At 46.2% G+C, this 21,811-nt stretch overlaps 1 protein-coding gene and 1 long non-coding RNA gene across 2 annotated transcripts in view; both read left to right on the top strand.

Moving 5' to 3' along the window:
* The window catches only part of TSHZ1 (teashirt zinc finger homeobox 1), a 67,620-nt gene extending 62,273 nt beyond the window's left edge, over positions 1–5,347 (top strand). Inside the window, exon 2 of the mRNA XM_036320926.1 lies at positions 1,384–5,347. Within this exon, the coding sequence (XP_036176819.1) occupies positions 1,384–4,586 (3,203 nt within the window). The 3' untranslated portion in view covers positions 4,587–5,347. The remainder of the gene's footprint in view (positions 1–1,383) is intronic.
* Positions 5,348–9,181: 3,834 nt separating this feature from the next.
* Positions 9,182–12,393, top strand: LOC118663559. The gene is made up of 2 exons (XR_004970079.1): positions 9,182–9,446; positions 11,997–12,393. It is a non-coding gene; the product is annotated as an uncharacterized LOC118663559 (long non-coding RNA).
* Positions 12,394–21,811: the final 9,418 nt, after the last annotated feature.

Genomic DNA, 21,811 nt, shown 5'->3' with positions numbered 1-21,811 from the left:
GGAAAATATCTTAACCCCCAATTTCCCAAGTAGTTAATGGAACACTACTTCAGGTAGTTATCCCCTCAAAAAATAATGGAAATAATAAAAAGTAAGTAAAATAGATTGGTCAAATAAGAGGCGAGGCATGCCATTTTATGTCCCTGGGGGATTAACAAGGTATGGCACACGACGTTAAAGAATCTAAAATGTCCTGCAGCAAAAATGTCAGGTTTTATCTAATGATTTAGATGCCTTCCAACCTTCTCACTCACAGGACAGCTGTCAATATCTTGCAGTGTCCCCTGGGAAATGCTGCCTTCAATCAAGAAGTCAGTGTGCCGTGCACACGTAGCCTGGACTAGGCTGCCGGAGCACACACTACTGGCCTTGTTAAAATCAGAGCCTATTTTTATTGTGGTAAAATATTCATGACATAAAAGTTGCCATTTTAGCCATTTGTAAGTGTCCAGTTCAGTGACATCGCTGTGCAGCCATCACACCTGCCACCAGTAGAACTTTACCTCTTCCTTCCCACCGAAGCTCTGCCCCCATTAAACAGCTCCTGGGCATCCACCCCAGTCTGGCACCCACCCTCTGCGTTCTGTCTCTATGGATCTGACTCCTCTGGGTGCTCATGTAAGTGGAATCACACAGTGTGTGTCCTTTGCGACTGACTCGTTTCACTGAGCGCAATGTCCTCAAGGCCCATCCATGTTGTAGCAGGTGTCAGGATTTCCTTTCTTTTCACAGGTAACATGCCATATTCTGCCTGTCCATGCTTCTGTCTGCCAGGGGACACTTGGGTTGTTTCCCCCCTTTGGCTCCTGCAAATAATGCTTCTTTGTACCACCTGGCTCTTTGACACCTGCCTGGTGTCCCCTCTGGGTGACGTCTGCTCCCTCCAGGCAGGGGCCTGGGGTGCTAGGTGGCCTCCTCCTTTTGAAGGAGGGCCAGAGCATTTTTATCACTTGTCACTGAGGAGTCTTTATACTTAGGGAAACTGTGTAATTCTGTCTATGGAATACCTTGCCCTAAAAGTTGACAGCCAGGTCCCACCTGGTGGGAAGGCATGAGGGACGTGCAGGTCATCGCTTAGGAAAGGAGAAGCCTGCAGGAGGGGGTGATGGGGTTCCTTCCTTTCCTTCCCAGCTGCATCCCCACGCGATGTCTTCAGAAGGACCTGCCCTCCCCTTGAGGTTCCTTCCTTGCAGGGTCTTCTCCCAGGAGAGAGGCTGTCCTGGTTGAAACCTAATTTCTGGCTCCAAGGTGCAGAGTGGGTGTTCACTTAGAGGTGAGAGCCTTGCGGCCTGGGAGCTCGAGGAGAAACATGGAGTGCATGCTGGGGAGGCCATGTCCTTGAACGTGATTTACTTCTCACCGTGTGTCATTTTTCTGCCCTAGCTTATGTTCCCGAGGAAGAATTGAAGGCAGCAGAAATAGATGAAGAAAACGTGGAGGAGGATGGGCTGTCCCTGGACATTCAGGACGGTGACTACGTGGGCGGCGACGAAGCTGAGATCAAAGAGGCCCCGAGCTACCAGGACTCCCCTGTCAGCACGGCCACCAACCAGGACGCCGGCTACGGGTCGCCCTTCAGTGAAAACAGTGACCAGCTCGCCCATTTCAAAAGCTCCTCCTCCAGAGAAGACAAAGAGGACCCACAGGGTCCAGACAGCGCCTCCTACCCCCAGGACAGCCTGGCACAAATCAAGGCTGTCTACGCGAACTTATTCTCAGAGTCCTGCTGGTCCAGCTTAGCACTGGATTTAAAGAAGTCCAGTTCGACCGCCAGCAGCAACGATGTGGGCCCCAAGGAGAGCTCCACCCCGAACCCCACGCCCCCCGCCACAACGACGGTGGGGACCACGGGCACCACCGCCAGCACACCCAGCTCCAGCTCCAGCTCCAGCACCAGTTCCAGCACCAGCACCAGCACCAGCAACAGTGGCGGCTCGGGCTACGACTGGCATCAGGCTGCGCTGGCCAAGACGCTGCAGCAGACGTCCACGTACGGGCTGCTGCCTGAGCCCAGCCTGTTCAGCACCGTGCAGCTCTACAGGCAGAACAACAAGCTGTACGGGTCTGTGTTTACGGGCGCCAGCAAGTTCCGCTGCAAGGACTGCAGCGCCGCCTACGACACGCTGGTGGAGCTGACGGTGCACATGAACGAGACGGGCCACTACCGCGACGACAACAGGGACAAGGACTCTGAGAAGACCAAGCGGTGGTCCAAGCCCAGGAAGCGCTCCCTGATGGAAATGGAAGGGAAGGAGGATGCCCAGAAGGTGCTCAAGTGCATGTACTGTGGCCACTCCTTCGAGTCCCTACAAGACCTGAGCGTCCACATGATCAAGACTAAGCATTACCAGAAAGTGCCTCTGAAGGAGCCAGTACCAGCCATCACCAAACTGGTCCCTTCCACGAAAAAGCGAGCCCTTCAGGACCTGGCGTCCCCGTGCTCCCCTGAGCCAGCAGGGGTCGCTGCAGAGGCCGCCCTGAGTGAGTCAGCCAAGGACCAGAAGACCGCCAACCCCTATGTGACACCCAACAACCGCTATGGCTACCAGAACGGCGCCAGTTACACCTGGCAGTTCGAGGCCCGCAAAGCGCAGATCCTCAAGTGCATGGAGTGTGGCAGCTCCCACGACACCTTGCAGCAGCTCACCGCCCACATGATGGTCACTGGCCACTTCCTGAAGGTGACCACTTCCGCCTCCAAGAAGGGGAAGCAGCTGGTGCTGGACCCTGTGGTGGAGGAGAAGATCCAGTCCATCCCTCTGCCCCCTACCACGCACACCCGGCTCCCCACCTCCCACATCAAAAAGCAGCCCGACTCGCCGGCGGGGTCCACGACCTCAGAGGAGAAAAAGGAACCAGACAAGGAGAAGGTGCCAGTGGCAGGTGACACGGAGAAGAAGATCAAGGAGGAGAGCGAGGACACCTCCGAGAAGTTTGAGTCCACCACGCTCTATCAGTACCTCCGCGAGGAGGACCTGGACGACAGCCCCAAGGGCGGGGTGGACATCCTCAAGTCCCTGGAGAACACGGTCTCCACAGCCATCAGCAAAGCCCAGAACGGCGCGCCCTCGTGGGGCGGCTACCCCAGCATCCACGCGGCCTACCAGCTGCCGGGCGCCGTGAAGCCGCTGCCAGCCGTGCAGAGCGTGCAGATGCAGCCATCCTATGCCGGCAGTGTGAAGTCGCTGTCCTCGGAGCACAATGCGCTGCTGCACTCCCCGGGGAGCCTCACGCCGCCGCCCCACAAGAGCAACGTGTCAGCCATGGAGGAGCTGGTGGAGAAGGTCACGGGCAAGGTCAACGTGAAGAAGGAGGAGAGGCCTGTGGAGAAGGAGAAGGGCTCACCCGCCAAGGCCATGTCCCCCGTGGCCAAAGAGAATAAGGATTTCCCTAGGACAGAGGACAGCAGCAGCAAAACCCAGCAGAAGAAGGGCCCGGAGGTGGAGGTGGGCAAGGCCAAGAAGGAGGGTGCGGTGGAGGCCCACACCCCCAACGGCACTGAGCCACTCAAAGCCAAAGTCACCAATGGCTGCAGCAGCCTGGGCATCATCACGGACCACTCGCCGGAGCCGTCGTTCATCAGCCCTCTGAGCGCGCTGCAGTCCATCATGAACACACACCTAGGCAAAGTGTCCAAGCCCGTGAGCCCCTCGCTGGACCCGCTGGCTATGCTGTACAAAATCAGCAACAGCATGCTGGACAAGCCCATCTACCCCGCCACCCCCGCCAAGCAGGCCGATGCCATCGACCGTTACTACTACGAGAACAGCGACCAGCCCATCGACCTGACCAAGGCCAAGAGCAAGCCCCTGGTCTCCGGTGTGGCCGACGCAGTTTCTTCGCCCCTGCGGGAGAGCGCGCTCATGGACATCTCCGACATGGTGAAGAACCTCACGGGCCGGCTCACCCCCAAGTCCTCCACGCCCTCCACGGTGTCCGAGAAGTCAGATGCCGATGCCAGCAGCTTCGAGGAGGCGCTGGACGAGCTGTCGCCTGTTCACAAGCGGAAGGGCCGACAGTCCAACTGGAACCCCCAGCACCTGCTCATCCTGCAGGCCCAGTTCGCCTCCAGCCTGCGGGAGACGCCCGAGGGGAAGTACATCCTGTCGGACCTGGGCCCGCAGGAGCGGGTGCACATCTCCAAGTTCACGGGGCTGTCCATGACCACCATCAGCCACTGGCTGGCCAACGTCAAGTACCAGCTGAGGAGGACAGGCGGGACCAAGTTCCTGAAGAACCTGGACACAGGGCACCCTGTGTTCTTCTGCAACGATTGTGCCTCTCAGTTCAGAACTGCGCCCACGTACATCAGTCACCTAGAGACGCACCTGGGCTTCAGCTTGAAAGACCTCTCCAAGCTGCCCCTCAACCAGATTCAGGACCAGCAGAGTGTCTCAAAGGTCCTGGCCAACAAGGCCGTGGGCCCGGTGGGGGCTGCCGAGGACGATCTGGGCTCCACATTCCAGTGTAAGCTGTGCAACCGGACTTTTGCGAGCAAACACGCAGTCAAACTGCACCTTAGCAAGACCCACGGCAAGTCCCCGGAGGACCACCTGATCTACGTGACAGAGTTGGAGAAACAGTAGCAGCCAGGTACGCGAGGGACCCCGCCCGGCACATTGCACTAAACGTCTTCACACTGCACTAGGCCCGGCCTGAGCCTCCGAAATCAGCCTTCCTGGGTTGCCGAACGGCCTGCCTGGACCTCGGTTTTTCTTACACATGTTTTGTAGCTATATTTATATGCTCTTTGTCTGATTGCGCATGTCATTTTTCTTTTTCTGTGAGTCAAAGTCTGACCTTTATTTTCAACATCTGTTCTTGATGTTAAGCTATCTTTTGTAGGAAATGATGGGGCACACTACTCAGAGACACCAACTTAGTAGGAAAGAAAGACACAAATAACAATGATAAAAAGACATCCTAAACATTACAAAGTTGCCATGACAATAAAGGTCATAGGACCTAGTGGTGTCAAATTTAACCCTTTGGGGACTGTAATCGCATCTCTGTGCCTTTCACTCCAAAAAAAAAAAAAAAGAAAAAAGAAAAGGCTTAAAGGCATTTCATTCAGATCAAAAGCTGTGTCAGACACAAAACTTATTTAATAATTAAAAAATGAGCTTTTATATGCAGACTGGTTTGTGAAGGGAACATGCATGCCGCTGTTGGAAGACAGAAGTTGTCTAGGACTTGCGGGGTTAGGAAGCCACAACGTCACACGTTCAAAACAAAAAACTAACAACAAACACCCCAGTTGCCACTATGCCCAGACCCTCTGGATGCTGAAGAAAATGCCACTTTTGGCAAAAAAAAAAAAAAAAGAAAAAAAAGAAAAGAAAAAAAAGTATGCAAGCTATTATTTAAAACGTGTAAAAATGCTATTTCTTTTTTTTTCCTTGTAAAATACTGCGGTTTATAGTTATTTACAAATGTAAGCTTTGGTACAAGCTGACCTTTCTATAGCGCGCTGCATTGATAAATGAAAAAAAAACATGGGGCAAATGTCGGAGTACTTCCCTTATAAATTGGCAGCATCCGCTTAAAAATTCCTCTATCCTACCATCCTAAATGGTTACCTATCCTACCATTTTAACCTATCCAACTTTCTTTGTACCTTCTGGCTGTATGCTTTCTCTTTTAACTTTTTATATTGTCATTTTATATTAAATTTCTGTGTATATAATGTAAAACCACGATTTTTGAATAAAAATTAGTTCCTGCAGCTTGATTTAAATAGAGAAATTTTACTGGCATTTGCATCTTTCCAGATGCATGTATATCAGACAAAAAAATAAATAAATGAAGACAAAGCAAGGCACTATTAATTATATGTTTGATGTTCTGTCATTAATATTGTACAGTACATTTGGGTTCACACAATTAAATCCACTGTTTTCTCAACTGTAAAATAAATCCTCACGCCGTTCTTGGTTTACGTCGATTGTCATGTCGTCATTCTTCCACCTCGGGAGATGTTATTTCAGCAGCGAGAGGTCTTGCTGATGCAATCGACCAACAGAAATCCCACTCAGAATCATCATTTTGTGATTTGTGTGCTGACATGCCTTCACTCAAATGATAAGTATTGCGCTTTTAGAAATGATAATTAGCATTTTTAACTCCACTGGGTGCCACCGAGTTGAACTGTTGAGTGATGGGTGTTTAGTCCATAGAGAGCCTGAGGCCTGCATGTGGAGAGCCCACATGGATAGTTACAGGTGTCCCCAGTGTGCTTTCTGGGCGTCCTGGGACTTGATGGGGTGGCAGGGAAGACCCAGGGCCTTGGGACCAGCTCTGCATTCTCTAAAGAGGAAAGTCTGTTATCTGTGCTTTAAAAAATGCAGTTTTAAAACACAAGCTGCCGTCTGATTCAGGGTTTGGAACCAGTCTTCTGCAGGTTGCCCTGAGCACCCAGGACTCTCCGAGGGCACCCTGGGCATGTGAGGCTGTGAGCACTGAGCCCTGAGGTCCAGGGCTCCGTCTGTATTGAGGGAAACCCCAGGAGCGCTTCAGGATATGGCATGGAGATTTCTTTTCCTACCTTTTGCTTAAATTTCCGTTAAATACACCCTGAGAAAGGGTCGACTTTGGATGCTCTGTTTGGAAGCAGCTGAGCAGCTGAGCTGTGCCCACTATTGCCCATTGTCCGCGGGCAGCCGGACGGCCGACCAGGTGGCCCTATTTACAGTCTATACTAATGCTCTGGACACTGGCGAGCTGGGCTACTGTCCCGACTGTTTTCGTTGGTAAATAGTTCCGTCCTTTAGGAGCTTGGGTTCAGTTACTGGGTGACTGTACTTTGGGCTGCAGGGGTGATGGAGAAGAATGACAGGCCTCTGATGGACATGGGGTCCTTGAATGAGAATCCTCTGAGGTTAGGTTTTCTTTGCCACAGGTCCACAGACATGATTATGTGATTTCACCAGTAGGAAGAGTCAGAGCCGCAGGCACGTGGTGTGAAGGGAGGTGCCATTTGGGGATTGGGCCCCAGTGGCACAGCCACTGAGCTATTTGAAAGCTGCTTGCAACCCGAGTTCTGACACTGGGGCCTAGACCCAGATGCAGGCCTCATTTCTTTTTCTTTTTTTAAATATGTTTTCATTGATTTCAGAAAGGAAGGAAGAGGGGGAGAGAGAAACAGCAGTGATGAGAGAACCATTGATGGGCTGCCTCCTGCACACCCCACACTGGGGATCGAGCCCGCAACCCAGGCATGTGCCCTGACCGGGAACAAAACCATGACCTCCTGATTCATAAGTCCATGCTCAACCACTGAGCCATGCCGCTGGGCAATTTTTTCTTTTTCTAATTCATTAACCTCAGTTCTCCAACCGATAGATAGTACAAGACTAATTTGTCTTACCACCATTCATACCGATGCTGGAGGTGGGGACCTAGTTATAGTTAGGGGATGCTACTCCATGCCAGGGACATCCTTGGTGCTTCACCCACAGCAACTCATTTGGGCCTCACAGCATGGGGAGGGGCTTTTACTCCACTCTCCTCACAGACGAGGAGCCCAGCCCAGCACAGAGATGCCCACGGTCTGGGGGCTTGAAATTGACACAACCTGAGCCTGAGCTCAAAGCTCTGGCTTTGCCCCAGCCGTGCTCCTAATTGCCTCCTTTGCAGGCCCAGGGGTGGGTAGCTTCTGTGGGCTGGGGACGACAGATGAGGGTTTCAGGTGATGCTGATGGACAGGGACGTGAGTGCTACCCTGAGCAGACATTCATTCTTCACGTGGCTTCCAGCTGCAACCCACCTCAGATTGCAAAAACAGGATAGCTCTGTTTTCTATGGGATCTGAAAACTAAGTTGAAGTAATGTTTGTTATGAATATGTAGCAGCTTCAATGACTACAGGTCTACCTAGTACTGTGAAAACTTGATTTGTGTAGGCAGACGGTGAGTAACCCAGGGAAGCAGTTGCCACCTCTAATTTGAGGATTCACCTTACAGATGGTTCTGCTTCCTTCATCTGTGTTTGGATACATGCACCCATCCTCGCCTTCATCTAGTCTCGAGTGTGCTCTGTGTTTCTCCCAGTCCTTCCTTAGCCCAGGCACCAGGTCTCCACTTCTAGAACTTGACAGCCAAAGGCCCCCAAGGAGCTGGAGAGAGCTGGCCATCTGCCCACCGGTAGGAGGCTGTACGGGGCTGGGTAGTCACGTGGCTGCCCAGTGTTTTCTATTGGTTAGGTGACCTTGTGCACATGCAAAAGTTACCCTACTTGAAAACTAAACACTTTTAAAATATATATATTTTTAAATTGATTTCAGAGGTGAAGGGAGGGAGATAGAAACATTAACAATGAGAGAGAATCATTGATCAGCTGCCTCCTCTGTGCCCACTACTGGGGATAGAGCCTGCAACCTGGCCACTTGGTGGCCTGACCAAGAATAGAACCGTGACCTTCTGGTTTACAGGTTGACACTCAATCACTGAACCATGACGGTCGGGCATACTTTTTCTTTTAACTGTGGGATTCTAAAAGGTTTGAGATAGTCTTCAGAATGTGTTGGGTTAAGATATATTGTTATTTAGTCAATATTTAAAGAGGTAGGAAGCCAATGAAATAATGGTAGATAATACTTTATGTAAGAGAAACAATCTTTTAGGTATTGCATGAAAAAAGAAGCAATAACTCAAAATTTATGTCACTACATTTCCATATTTTGTAATCTTTATAAAGTTTCTTACATTAGTCAAACATATCTAAACTTCTTCCAAATTCTCAGAAACCTGTCCATACAAATAAAGGTTTCTGCTTTCTTCCAAGGTAAAATTTCATGTTACTGCCTTTCTGATTATTTTTCTGAAGTTGAAGGCCAGTTACTGAATTGTAAACTTAAAAAGAGTAAAATTTGGAGAGTACCTGTGCTTTTTATATAACTTTTACTCCTGTAATAGAAGCAATATATAGTCATTGCCCAAAGCTTGGAACACAAAGACATAAAGAAGGAAATAAAAATAATGATTGCTTTCATCTATGAAAAAAATCATTGTTAATATTTTAGTGGTAACATCTTTTTTTTTCCTGTCATGCTTCTACAAAATAGAGATCACACTGAACACCCTTTTGTACTTTTCTTTACTTGATAGTAGATAATGAGTATTTTCCCATTTCGTTAAATATCACACATTTCTCATTGAGATGGTCTCTGGTTTAGATAGAATTTTAAAAAGCAACATTTAGATTCTTCTCAAGTTTTCACTATTAGAAATGAGTGCAAAGAACATTCCACTCAGTATTTCTGGTTGTTTTATTAGAACAAACACCTACAACTGACACTGTGCCACCTCTCAGAGCTGGACTCCAGGGCCACGACTGGGACACCTTCCTTTTCCATCGCTTCTCTCACCAGGCAGTGGGCACCGGTGGCATTCAAATCTGAAGTGATCTGCAAGCTGACGGAAAGGACTTCGTTCAAACGTCAGATTACTGTGAGCGATATTTTTAAAATAGGAAGGCATTTAAAGTGCAATTCTATTCATGGCGATTGTTTTCTTAAATATACCATGTACACTCATCTTTAAGTTCGGGTTAGGTAGTTGGAAACTGACAGTGACAGTGCCTAACATGTTGTTTGTTGTCAGGGAAGCATTGTAATCTCATGAAATTCTTCTTGCAAAATGATGGGTGCACCAGGCGACATGGTGTGTTCCCACCACCTTAGGTGCTTGGGAAGAAACAATAGATTTTATTCTAAAAAAGGGGTCACAAAGTGAGTCTCCAGGTGACCTTCGTTTCTTAAAATTTCTGTTTTCATAAAGACATGCCGCCTTTCCCTCCCTGAGACATTTAGATTCTAAACTCCTTGTTGTCTGTTTCCAGAGGCTCACCTGTTCAAGGGTGGAGTTCTCTATCAGGAATAGACAGTCTTATATCCGAATCACTGCTTTGAATGCCATCCACTTTGCCAGTGGTTTCCATTCTAGGAGAATAGTCTAATTGCATTGGACATGAATAGATGCAGTCCACCTTTTTAACATGTGAAATTGGCAATGCCCTTGCTCAACGCACTTCTAGCAGGGGGCACACTGGCTGCCAGGTGTCATCATGCCATTCTCAGGGCAAATTTGGCCTTTCCGGAGCCGCAACTCCTCAAAGACAGAATGCATATGTTTCTCTTCTCGTGATAACGTTTAGCCTTCTTACTCACACTCCAAATATTTCCTTCTTGAAAACCCCACTCCGAGTCCTTAAGTTAGTCAGGCACTTCTAGCATCACAGAGAAACCAGGAGGAAGGGCCCGTGGGCGAGCAGGTGTGTGCCAAGTAGGTGCCTGTGTTCAGATGGTCGATCCTGTGTGCAGGGTGGGGAAGGCTGTCCTGCTCCGTGCCATCAGGAAGAGAGGTGGGAGGTAGGAGGGCTCCGACTGGGGGTGGGGGGCCCCTGCACGGACCAGAGGCTGCGGTCATCCTGTCACCGCATCACGAGGGAGTGAAGAGAGAGCATGTGCTCGAGAGCAGTCAGCCACTGGGCCACTGCGACCACTGGTGAGATGTAACCAGCGCAGGGATGTGCGTCACGGAGGGACATCACTAAGGTGACGTGTACGGCTGGACATAACTAAAACTAAATAGCAGAAGCTAAGTTGTTTGAGGAGCGAGGTGGGCTGTGGAGTGAGTGTCTTGGACGAGAGGATGGAGATCCAATTGTAACTACCATAGATGGTTCGCAGGTTTCATTTGGTAAGAAAGACATTGCAAAAGGAGAATTGGAGTGTGGCCTCTCTAGGGTTAAAGATCCTTAAGCGTTAGTGAGAATGTATAAAGGAAATTTCTTTCTGAAGTAATTTATGGAAATGCCGCGCTCCCTTTGAAGGTTCCATGTCACCGCATGGCACTCCGCAATGTTCCCTTTCTTCACCTGTCAGGCAAAGACCACCTCGAAGAGTCTCAGTGCTGATTACTAGTTAATTGTCATTAATAAGTGACAACTGACATTATGGGGGCTTAATGCAGAGAGAACAGAAAAGAGCCACAGATATTCTAATGAGCTGACTCCTACGTGCCCTCTATTGTTGTCGAAAATGAGGAGCTGTCGTCATTGTTCAGGAGATGGGCTTCAATTGCTCTGGAAATATTCTCTTTTAATTTCTTTATGCACAGATAATTCCTGGTACTCTGTATTTCTCCCCCCCACCCCTCTGCTTCTAGCGTACGTGCACACACATGCACCTGCTCACCCTCTCCTGTGAGCGTGCTGAAAACTCCCAACTCAGGAGCTGCCCTAACTTTTCCTGGACAGGGAAGTTGTGTGCTCTAAAAGCTTACATTCATAGCTCAGATGGAAAAAGAAAGGCCGTTTACTATAGTTTTGTTGACTTGGTTGGGGATGGGGATGGGGATGGGGATGGGGATGGAAAGGTCCTGTGCTGAGGATGACTGACAGAAGGAGAAGGGAGGAAGTGATTTAATAAGGCAAGATCCGCCAATCAGAGCTGTGCGATCATCAGGAACATGCATCATTGTCAACTCACCTGAGAGAAACATCGCTCTTCCCAGTAACAAAAAAATCCCCCCAGAATGTTCCAGAAGAGAAGCCACAGATGAGGGGAAATGATTCAATAGCTATTGAATTTTGAACTGCATCTGTTGCCGTTTGATTTGGGGAAATTTTACCCAAACAACTTGCTTGTTAAAATCCTTAATGGTTAGGACCACTTAGCATGGACTCACAGTCCTTTCACACATAAATGGATTTGCACATAAATGCAATACTGTGTTTGGACATTAGAGTGGAAAATAAATTGAAAACACACAGCAGAATAATTTCCGCGTTGACCTCACGGTGTTCTGTGTGTTTGTGGGGAAAGGATGAGGTGTTAGAAGTGCACGTTGCACTCAGTATAAGCTTGAATGCCCAAGATTTCCAAGCAGGACGTGGCAGAGTCGTCTCAGAGAAAACTCAGGCTGAAGCCAATAGGAACAAGATGAGTTGTTTTTCAGGTGCCAACACCTCCTAACAACAATTTTTCGTGCTTTCAGATCATTTCACACCATGCCTTTCCACCTCCTATCAAGACATCACACAGATGCAGTGGCAAGCTAGGAATTTGATGGCCGCACTGCTGAAGAGAGAAATCCTGTCCTGCCTCTTCAAACACTGCCCTGGCCCTCGTTCCCCTGTGCAGTGGTTAGCCCTCTGCCCGTCTTTATTTCCACTCTGTGGTGGGTCTTGAAAGAGGGGCAACATCTTGGATTGCAGTGGGTCAGTGTCAATCTGGACTTTCTAACAGGACGGAACGACATGCATGAGATGACTCTCCCTGTGTTCACATTAGTTTGTTGGCAGCCACATCACTCTGTTGACAGGTGCCGTGGTCTCAATAAAAACATCCAGGTCCAATGCATGTGTGCTGCTGGGGACAGACCTGGAGCTATACACTTGTGTCACTGAGTTTTTGAGCCTAAGTTTTCACTTTACTCTTAGATTCGGTTTGTTGCTTCAATTTGGAAATGCTGGAGGTAGGTCCCAGCTTGGTATCAACTGCAACTCTGATCAGCAGGATACCAATATTCTCACCTAATTATTGTGCAAAACTGTGGAAAAGGACATAATGGGTGTGTTCCAGGCACTGGGTGGCATCCCAAATGGACATCGATCCATCAACATCACAAATAGGACTTTCTGATGTCATGCTATTGTGGAGAGAGCATGGGATTTGGAGACTGGAACTATTTCATGAACCTCAGTTTCTTTTTCATAAAATTTTTGATAACACAGGGAATGTGCTTCATTCTGTGCTTAGTACACGGAAGGGGTGAATACACTGTAGATATCAGTACTGTCATTAGATTTGATCAGTCAATTACAAACATATCTTCTTAGACAGCTATCCTTTTGTTCACAAAAATGTCATGAAATACTTTTTCAAGCACCTCTTTTAAGGTGGCAAACAGGAAAATACACTGGTTGGTGAGATTAATCATGTATTTGAATTGAAAGATAAAATGTTGGCTGCTTCGTGGGGTTCAATGATTTGAGGGTGTCATAGCTACAAGGGTACCCTCCTCCATTACCATCAAAGCTCAATTAAAATCTGATGGCTGTAGCCTTGGTCGGTGTGGCTCAGTTGGTTGGAGAATTGTCTCATATACCGAAAGGTTGTGGGATCCATTTCCAGTCAGGGCACATACCTGGATTGCAGTTTTGATCCCTCAGTCAGAATGCGTATGGAAGGCAACTGATCGATGTTCTCCCCCCACCCCGTACTTTCCCCTCTCTCTAAGATCAATAACCATGTCCTTAGTGAGGATTTACCAGAATTCTGATTGCTACAACATCTAAAATGTGGCCTCTGAGTTGGAGGGAGAGAAAGGGGTCTGCACAAGCAGAAAGTAGCTGTAGAAGATTTGGGTGGTATTCAAGGTAGAACCACATGGAAATGTGGCTAGAACCTGGCACCACTGTGTCCTTCACCTACTCACAGTGCAATTTCCAAGGGAGATGTGCAGAGAGGTTACTTGGCCATCAGCCATGTTTATCACTATAGGGTTCTGACCATGGACCTCACTGGGCTCATGGTGAACTAGATTGGGGTGTGTGTAGGTCAGGAAGACTCCTTTGGCCTTAATAGAAGCAGGAGGAACCCCCTACTTTTGACCATGAGCCCCATTGGATTCCTGCTTGGTTTCATGGGGGTTGAGGTCTGAAGGCTTCAAAGAGTAGGAATTTCCAGGGGACCAGGAGCTGGTGTCTCTTTCCTCCATTCAACAGAAGTCCCACCAAAATCCAATAGTCAAATGTGGCTCTGACACAAATCCAACTCCTCTCCTTGGTTTAGAATAAGGGTGGAGGAGAGACAGCCTGTGGCTTCCCCTTGAGAGAGAAGATGTAGTCGGGAGGTAGTGTGATGATCTCCAGGCAGGGAAGACTTAGCCCTTCATTTCACCCAGTTGCATCAAGGAGACTTCAGTGTCACAAGATCTGGGACAAGGGATGATCAAGGGAACAGTGGGTCACATACTAGGACCGTTTTGATGGTTTTCTTTTTGTTACTTTGGTGATCCTCAGTTTATGTTCCAGAAGCAAGTATTCTTTAGTTATTCCATTTTGATACCGTTTTTCAGCCCAATTGTCTATTTCAACCCACCTTCATTACCTCACTAGTTACCTGAACTAAGGTCTTTTTAGTTGTTGGAGTCACCACTTACCTTAACTTCTTATCTTCTGTCTTGATTTAGTTCATCATTCTTTCCTTTAGCTCCACCAGCCTCGTGAACAATGGCTCACAGTGGTCCTGTGTTTCAGGTGAGGGTCTAGGCCTCTTCTACCCTGGCGCCCCATGGACTGCTGGGTGCAAAGGCGCTCGATGTGTGTGTGGAAGGTGGGCCTGGAGGGTAGTGTTGGAGGACCAGGAAAGTACCAGCTCTGGAGTCAGGTCAACCCCACGTCAAATCCTACTTATCCAAATGAATCACCCTGTGGCTCAGTTTCCCCACCTGAAATCCAAGGCTAACCGTAACCCCCCCTTCCTCGAAGGATTGTATATGGAGATAGTGAACATTGTTCTTAGCATAGAGTCCGGCCCAGGGTTAGTGCTCAATGGAGAGCTGTGTTAGTTTGCAAACATAAAGCCTCAGCCTCCAGGCTCAACATCTGTATTGGCCTCATGAGTAACCTGGAGCGATAAGTGCCGTGTCTAATGTATGGTCATCTCCTGTGGGCAGTGACACAGACAGGTCAGGAAGCACCAGGTGTGCTCTGCAGGTGTCAGGTTTAAGGCTAACAATCAGAGTCAAGACAGAAGTCACCTTACTGCATGCAACTTCTAATGACTGGAGGCCGACTGACCTACCATATGAGAAAGGGGCCCGTTGGCTGTAATGATTTGATGATGAGGGGTAACATGTTTTAAAAATAAGCTTTCAAGAGACAACAAATCCAATGGTATTTGGCAAAAAAATAAAAAAAATACTCAGAGTGTCTTCTTATACATGACTTGAAAATATCTTACAAATTATAGGTGCATCTTCTGAACTAATAAATTGTTGGCGTACAGAACACTTACAATGACAATACAGCTACATTTTGGCCAAATAAACCAGATTGTTAAATCTGGTGTTAGTTGATGATCAACAATTTTGGGAATAACATGAAACCAAGGCACATGCACGTAGTGGTGGCGTCTACAGTGCGCCCTGCAAGAACCCAAGCTAAAGGCAAACCTGAGTTAGAATCACCCACACTCACCTGGCCCCCCAAATGCTTTGGGGTGAGCAAACACATACTGTAAAGTACCTGAAATACCCACCACCAGGCTGCCCTGGGTGGAGGGTTCATCTTCTGTAGGATGAACGGCTTACAGCCCCAGACTGCAAGGAGCTGTTTGTTTAATGTTATTATTTCTACCAGGGGAGAATGGGGAACAATCAGCTTCCCTTGGTTAAAACACTGATTTTTGTTAAGATATTTAAAAAAGTGTTCATTTGCGGAGAGGCTGAGGTGGAAAAACATGTACAGGACGTAACTGCTTGTGCGGGGAGGGCTGTGGGTGGAATTTCAACGCAGATGCCTCCTTAGGCTCCTCTCCCTTCGGAGGGTGGTGTTTTGATGGGCCTGTCCTTTAGGCTATCATTAGCACCATTTGGGAGAAAGTCTTTAGTCCATAAATATGAAAATAAGCCCATAATTGACCCTTAGACTGAATTTGTCCAAATTTGGAGGGTGCTGTATTGAAATAAGCTGATGGTGTCCCTACACATTGGATGACAAAGGCCCTTTGGAGGCACTGTGTTGGGGATGGAAGGGGGAGGGAGGCGAGGAGGGAGAGCAGGGTGGCTTTCCCTGCTGTAACTCAGAAGTGCCTGCACAGTGCACACCCCAGTGCTAATTAAGCTGGTGGCTCCGAGAGTCAGTCATAGAGTCAATGAGCATGTCCTATTCAGTGTCATTGGGGTCTAATGTGGACACACCTGGGAGGGTCAATGTGCAGGAGCCATTGGAAATGAAAGATGCAACATTGTGCAAGCAGAGGATACATAGAGGGCTGCTGGGGGCTTGTGGGGCCCTGTGGCTTCCGTAATGGGTCACCTGGGCTGCGGGTCCCACCACTGCAGGTTCCTAGAGCAGATGGCTGTGGCCTGGCCACTATCTCCCAGTTGTCCCACAGCAGTAGGATTCTGCTGTACAAAATGTTTTCTTTCCCCTTTATTATCCCCCTTTCTGCATTCTCACCAGTGACTGGAAGGGACATATGGCCTTGTGATTGCATTTGGATCATTTACATATTTAGCTGGAATGAGGCACACAGTGAGGAGAGAAAACCATTCACTTTAAGACCCGGATGCAGGAAGTGTGAGGCCTCCAGTGCCTACTCTGCCCAAGGCGCACCAGCCAGGGGCTCCCATCGGGTTGGGAAGCCGCTGGGAGAAGCTGGACTCCCAACTATGTCCTGGCTGCTGAGGTCACAGGAACTTACAGGCCTACACAGACCCATCTCCATCCTCCCTGAAGAGGCCTCTGCTTGGCTGTTTCTCCTTCGCAAGGACACAAAGATGTGCTGGGTGTGTCTTCTGCCCTGTAGATCATGACATAGGTTTTTTCGTTTGTTCTTTTTTTGTTTTATTTTTGTTTATTTTGTTTTTACCACTTTTTGTCAACCAGGAAAAAGAAATACTGGAAGAGAACTTCTTTAGGACAAGAGAGACACTCCTATTTTCCATCCAAATTCCCCTTCCTTCCTTCTCTGGGGATCTTTACGGCCATCTTTTGTTGTTGTTGTTGTTGTTGTTAACAGTATTACAGATGTCTCCCATTCACAGCCATCTTCATGTGCAAACATTTCGTTCCACTTCAAGAATACTGCCCCCCTCCCTCTCCCCGCCCCCCGCAAAAAAAGAGAAAAAATATTAAAAAGAAAAGAAAAAAGAATACTGCCCTAATATACTCGTTATTTTGACCAGGCACCTCATGTCAGCAGAGACCCCAACCACTGATTCTGTAAAATCCTGTAGAGCAAACTGGTGGTCCTCAGACCCATTTGTGGGGTGTAGTAGACATGCCAAGACTGGATGTCATACTCAGCTTTCTTTGAGAAACTTGGCTGTGCACAGCTAAATAGACTTCTTCATGGTGAGATTCTTTTGCGTCTTTAAGGTATGCTGTAAATTTCCAAGAAAGAACATGGACAATAATGTTTAGCGAGACAATATTTTCCTATTTTTAAAAAATTTACTTATAATGTAAATATGTAAACTACATGTCACATAAAATGTACCATTTTAAGTGTACAATTTGGTGGCATTAAGTACATTCACATTGTTGTACAACCATCACCATTACCTATTTCCACAACTTTTTCATCATCCCAATTTGAAACTCCATCCCTATTAAACAAAAACTCCCATTCCCCAGCCCCCAGCCCCCAGCCCCTGGTCACCTCTATTCTGCCTTCTGTCTCTGTGAGTTTGACTGCTCTAGGTCCCTCAGGTAAGTGGAAACATACCGTATTTGTCCTTCAGTGTCTGGCTTATTTCACCATAATGTCTTCAAGATTCATCCATGTTGTAGCATGTGTTTGGATATTAATTTCCTTCCTTTTTAAATATGAATAATGTAGTCTATTGTATGGATAGGTCACTGTGTTTATTCATCATCTATTGATGGATGCTTAGGTTGTTGCCACCTTTTGATTATTGTGAATAATGCTGCTATGAACATTGGGGTACAAGGATCTATTTGAGTCCTTGCTTTTAATTCCTTTGGATATCATATGACACCTCTATCTTTAATTTTTTGAGGAACCACCAAACTGTTCCCTACATTGGCTATAGCATTCCACCAGCAATGCATAAGGATTCCAGTTTCTCCACAGCCTTGCCAAGACTTGTTCCTTTCCATTATTTTTGGTAATAGTCATTCCAGTGGGTATGAAGTGGTATCTCATTGTGCCTTTCATTTTCATTTCCCTGATGACTAGTGATATTGAGCACCTTTCACATGCTCATTTGTATACCTTCTTTGGAGGAATATCTATTCATGTTCTTTGCTCACTTTTGAAGTGGGTTGTTTGTTTTTTGTTTTTGAGTTGTAGGAGTTTTCTATATGTTCTGGATATTAATTCTTCACTAGATGTATGAATTGCAAATGTTTTCTCCTATTATTAGGCTGTCTTTTCACTCTCTTGACAGTGTTCTTTGATGTAGAAAAGTTTTTCATTTTGATGAAACAATTTATTTTGTTTTTCTTTTGTTACCTGTGCTTTTGGTGTTCTATCTAAGGGCCATTGCCAAACCCAATGTCATGGAACTTTTCCTCTGTGTTTCTTTTCAAAGTTAGAGTTTTAAAAGTTTAGAGTGATTAGGTCTTTGATCTATTTTGAATTAATTTTGTACATGGTACAAGATAAGGGTCCAGTTTTATTTCTTTTGCATGTGCATGTCCCATTGTTCCAGCACCATTTATTGAAGACACTGTCCTTTCCCCATGTGTAGTCTTGGCACCCTTGTCAAAAATCACTTGACCATACCTGTGAGGGTTCACTTTGCGGCTCTTTATTGTATTCTATTGGTCTACGGTTGGTCCTTATGCCAGTACCTTACTGTTCGGATTACTGTAGCTCTGTTGTAAGTTTTGAAATTAGGAAGGGTGAGCACCCCAACTTGGTTGTTGTTTTTCAAGATTGTTTTAGCTATTTCCAAATTTTTGATTACCAAACATTTCTCTCCCCCTCCCTGCTCCCCCAGACCTATTAACATCTCTCAGATAAATAATCCATAGAACGAGTTTGGGCAATTTTACTTTGAAAGTATTTGTTTCTGCTTAGTTATAATATGTTTTTACAAAATTCTTAAGAAAACTGCTCAACCATTTTTGTTCATGTTCGACCTAAGAAAATGATGTTCCAGACCGTTTTAAAAAATGAAAATGCATTGAATTTCATTCTTGTTCCTGAAAAACTCCTTGCTGTGTGGAAAGTGGAGTCTCCTTGTCATCCTTTCAGGTCTCGAGACTGAACTTCTCTGAGCCTCGCCTTCTCCCTTCCCCATTCATGAGGTTGGATGGCAGCCTGTTCAAGATGTTGTGACAATTAATGAAACAGAATCTGTAAAATGCTTTGAGTACTTTGAAAGAAAAGTGTCATGTAAATTCAAGGAAAAGTATTAGTATAACTCCTGAATGAGCGCAGACCTAAATTTCCATGTTCCATGGAATACTGCTGGTGGCACCTTGCCTGCTCCCGAGACTACCTGGAATCGAGGACAAGCTCTCTTACCCTGACTTGTACTGTGGAGTTCTGTTATGGAAAAATGAATCTCAAGCAAATCAGACACGAGTTGCTTCTGTTACGATAAGGACAGTGAGGGTTCCAGGAGAATTTCAGGCAAAGGACCTGGGTATGGAAGAGGATCTGTCATTTTTTTTCAAGCTACTCAGGTGCATAGCTCTCTCCTTAATGTTTTTGTTTTCATTTTTATTAATGTTATACATATACATGATTTTAAAAGCAAATCGTTCCATAAGGCTTATTATGGGGAGAGGAACTGCCTCTAAGTGCTAATGATTTTAAGTTGTAGATGGTGTACGACGACTTTCTAAGATGTCACCCCTGCCCCCCCTTTCTCTTATCACAGCCATACATCCCTGGCTACCATCTTTACAATAGAGCAATAGTGCATTTTTTTTATTAGATCAATAATACATTTTTACATTACTGTGACTTTGAAAATATTATTTAGAGCTGAGCCATATTGCATATTAGAATTACATTTCTTTTCTTGTGCATTATTCCTTTTCCTGAGGTTAACATTTTTGGGGGAAGGACTTACATTTCTATGTCCTGTTATTTCTAAGGGCTTAAATTTTCTATGATTCATCTCTCAAAGGCTTTGGCACAATTGATCATTTCCATAGTCTTCATACGCTTTCTTTACTTGGCTTCCAAAATGCCACTCTTTTGCTTTCCTAGTGTCCTTGCTGGTTGCTTCCTCATTTGGCGAAGGCCAACACGGTGTCCTCTTGCCTATACTCTAGCTGCTACAGCCTGGCCTTTATGTGCAGTCTTTTCCACCTTATTCTTTAAAAATATTGCTCTAAAAAGTATCATTGGGGAAAAGAAATATACAAAGATTACTTGAGAAATACAAGTATGTTTACATGCAATCATTTTCTTCTATGGGGACATTCCTTCAATGGGGCTTGGGGAATTAGAGATATTTAGGGTTTATACACATACACACACACGATTTATTCTCAACAAGGGGCACAGAGTGAGAAGTTAACACACAATTTCTATTAACAATAATGAGAATTGTGTGAGTGTGTCTCCGTTCACAGCACTGGAAATTTACCCCTTAGGGTCCACATAAATTTGAGCAGTTGACCATGTGCAATGTTCTTTTATGGGCAATAAGGGCACGGAGAAGCAGCTACACATTTTCCTAAACCTGGTCACCCACCAGCATATGTCCCCATAATTCTTTAATTCTTCTTCCCAAAATTCAAATTATGGGAAGGCTTTGCTGATAGGGTACAGGCACAACTTACGGCTCTCCATCTCTCTGCAAAAGTCATGTAATAGCAGCGTCTTTGGTTATTAAATCCAACCCTGGTGCTATAATTCCTCCCTGTAGGTGTTTTGATTAGAAATCTTCCAGGTTACATAGAACAGCAGATTCTATCCCTCCACCCCTGTGCTTTGTGCAATGGGTAGAATACTGTTTGAAAAATAGTGTCTCACAATAAACAAATAGATTCTCACACATGCACACACAGAGACACACACACTCCAACTGCCCAATTGTTAGGCAGAGCATTGGGCTTGTGAAATTTTTCCCTTTCCTTAGTTGATGTAAATGCAGAAGCTTATAGCATCTCAGGGACCCCTGACTGTGGAGCGAGCTGGACCAGGCAGGACTGGTGCAGAATTATGGTGGAGCTGATGATGCTTTGGGGTCCCTCATATGCACGGTCCCTTCCTCAGCCCTGGGAGCAGGCTGCAGGATGTATACTGTACAGTATTTTATTATTTTTCTCAAAGAAGCTCTCGTAAATAATATAAAAATAATGTCCTCCAAACTGGCCTCTACCCCATGGTGGGGCTATTAATTGAGTTCTTTGATAAATTTTCTTTCGGTCTTTAAACAAATTTTATAGCGTGAATAGGCATAACTTTTCAATATCAGGAAAATGTTATAAAAATAACAACCAATTGTGTTCACCTGTCCACTCCCTTACAAAGTTTACCTTGAACCCTCTCTCACTGCTTTGCTTATTGTACATGAAGTTATACAGTAACAAAGTATGCAAGAATCCATGTATATTTTCCAGTTTTTAAACAAAGATACATCAGGCACATTTATGTGCTGCAAAATCTTGGGCTGAAAGTTCAACAATGTTTGTGATGCCCAGGTGCCAGATGGCACAGGACACGCATTTGGTGGAGGAAAGGAGACCTGTGCTCATGAAAGAGGCTTCTAGAGAAGCATGCTGGTGTCATGGGCTTTCCCAGTTCTGATCACGGTTCAGACCCCCCACCCCCACCCCCCTGGCCCCAGAAGCACCAGCAGACACTTCTCAGAGCCATTCTCTTTGTCAATGGGAAGTCATTTCTGTCTAAAACTATGCAAAATACATCAGAAGCTAATTGCGAGACATTCAGGATCTGAGAAACTTATTCTGATGACTTTTAATGGCAAAATATACTATCTTCCATTGGGCACAAGTTTATTTTGTTAGTAATGTTAATTGTTCAAACAGCCCTAAATTGCTTACAGAACCTGGCAAAGATGCATCTAATACCTCTAAGCAGATGGACATATTTCTAATTAAATCTAAATTTATTCTTTATCTCTCACTC

This window comes from Myotis myotis, unplaced genomic scaffold (assembly GCF_014108235.1).
Source record: "Myotis myotis isolate mMyoMyo1 unplaced genomic scaffold, mMyoMyo1.p scaffold_m19_p_9, whole genome shotgun sequence".
Lineage (NCBI taxonomy): Eukaryota > Metazoa > Chordata > Mammalia > Chiroptera > Vespertilionidae > Myotis > Myotis myotis.
The sequence above is the reverse complement of the archived record's forward strand: the minus strand, read 5'-3'. Positions and strand labels throughout refer to the sequence as shown.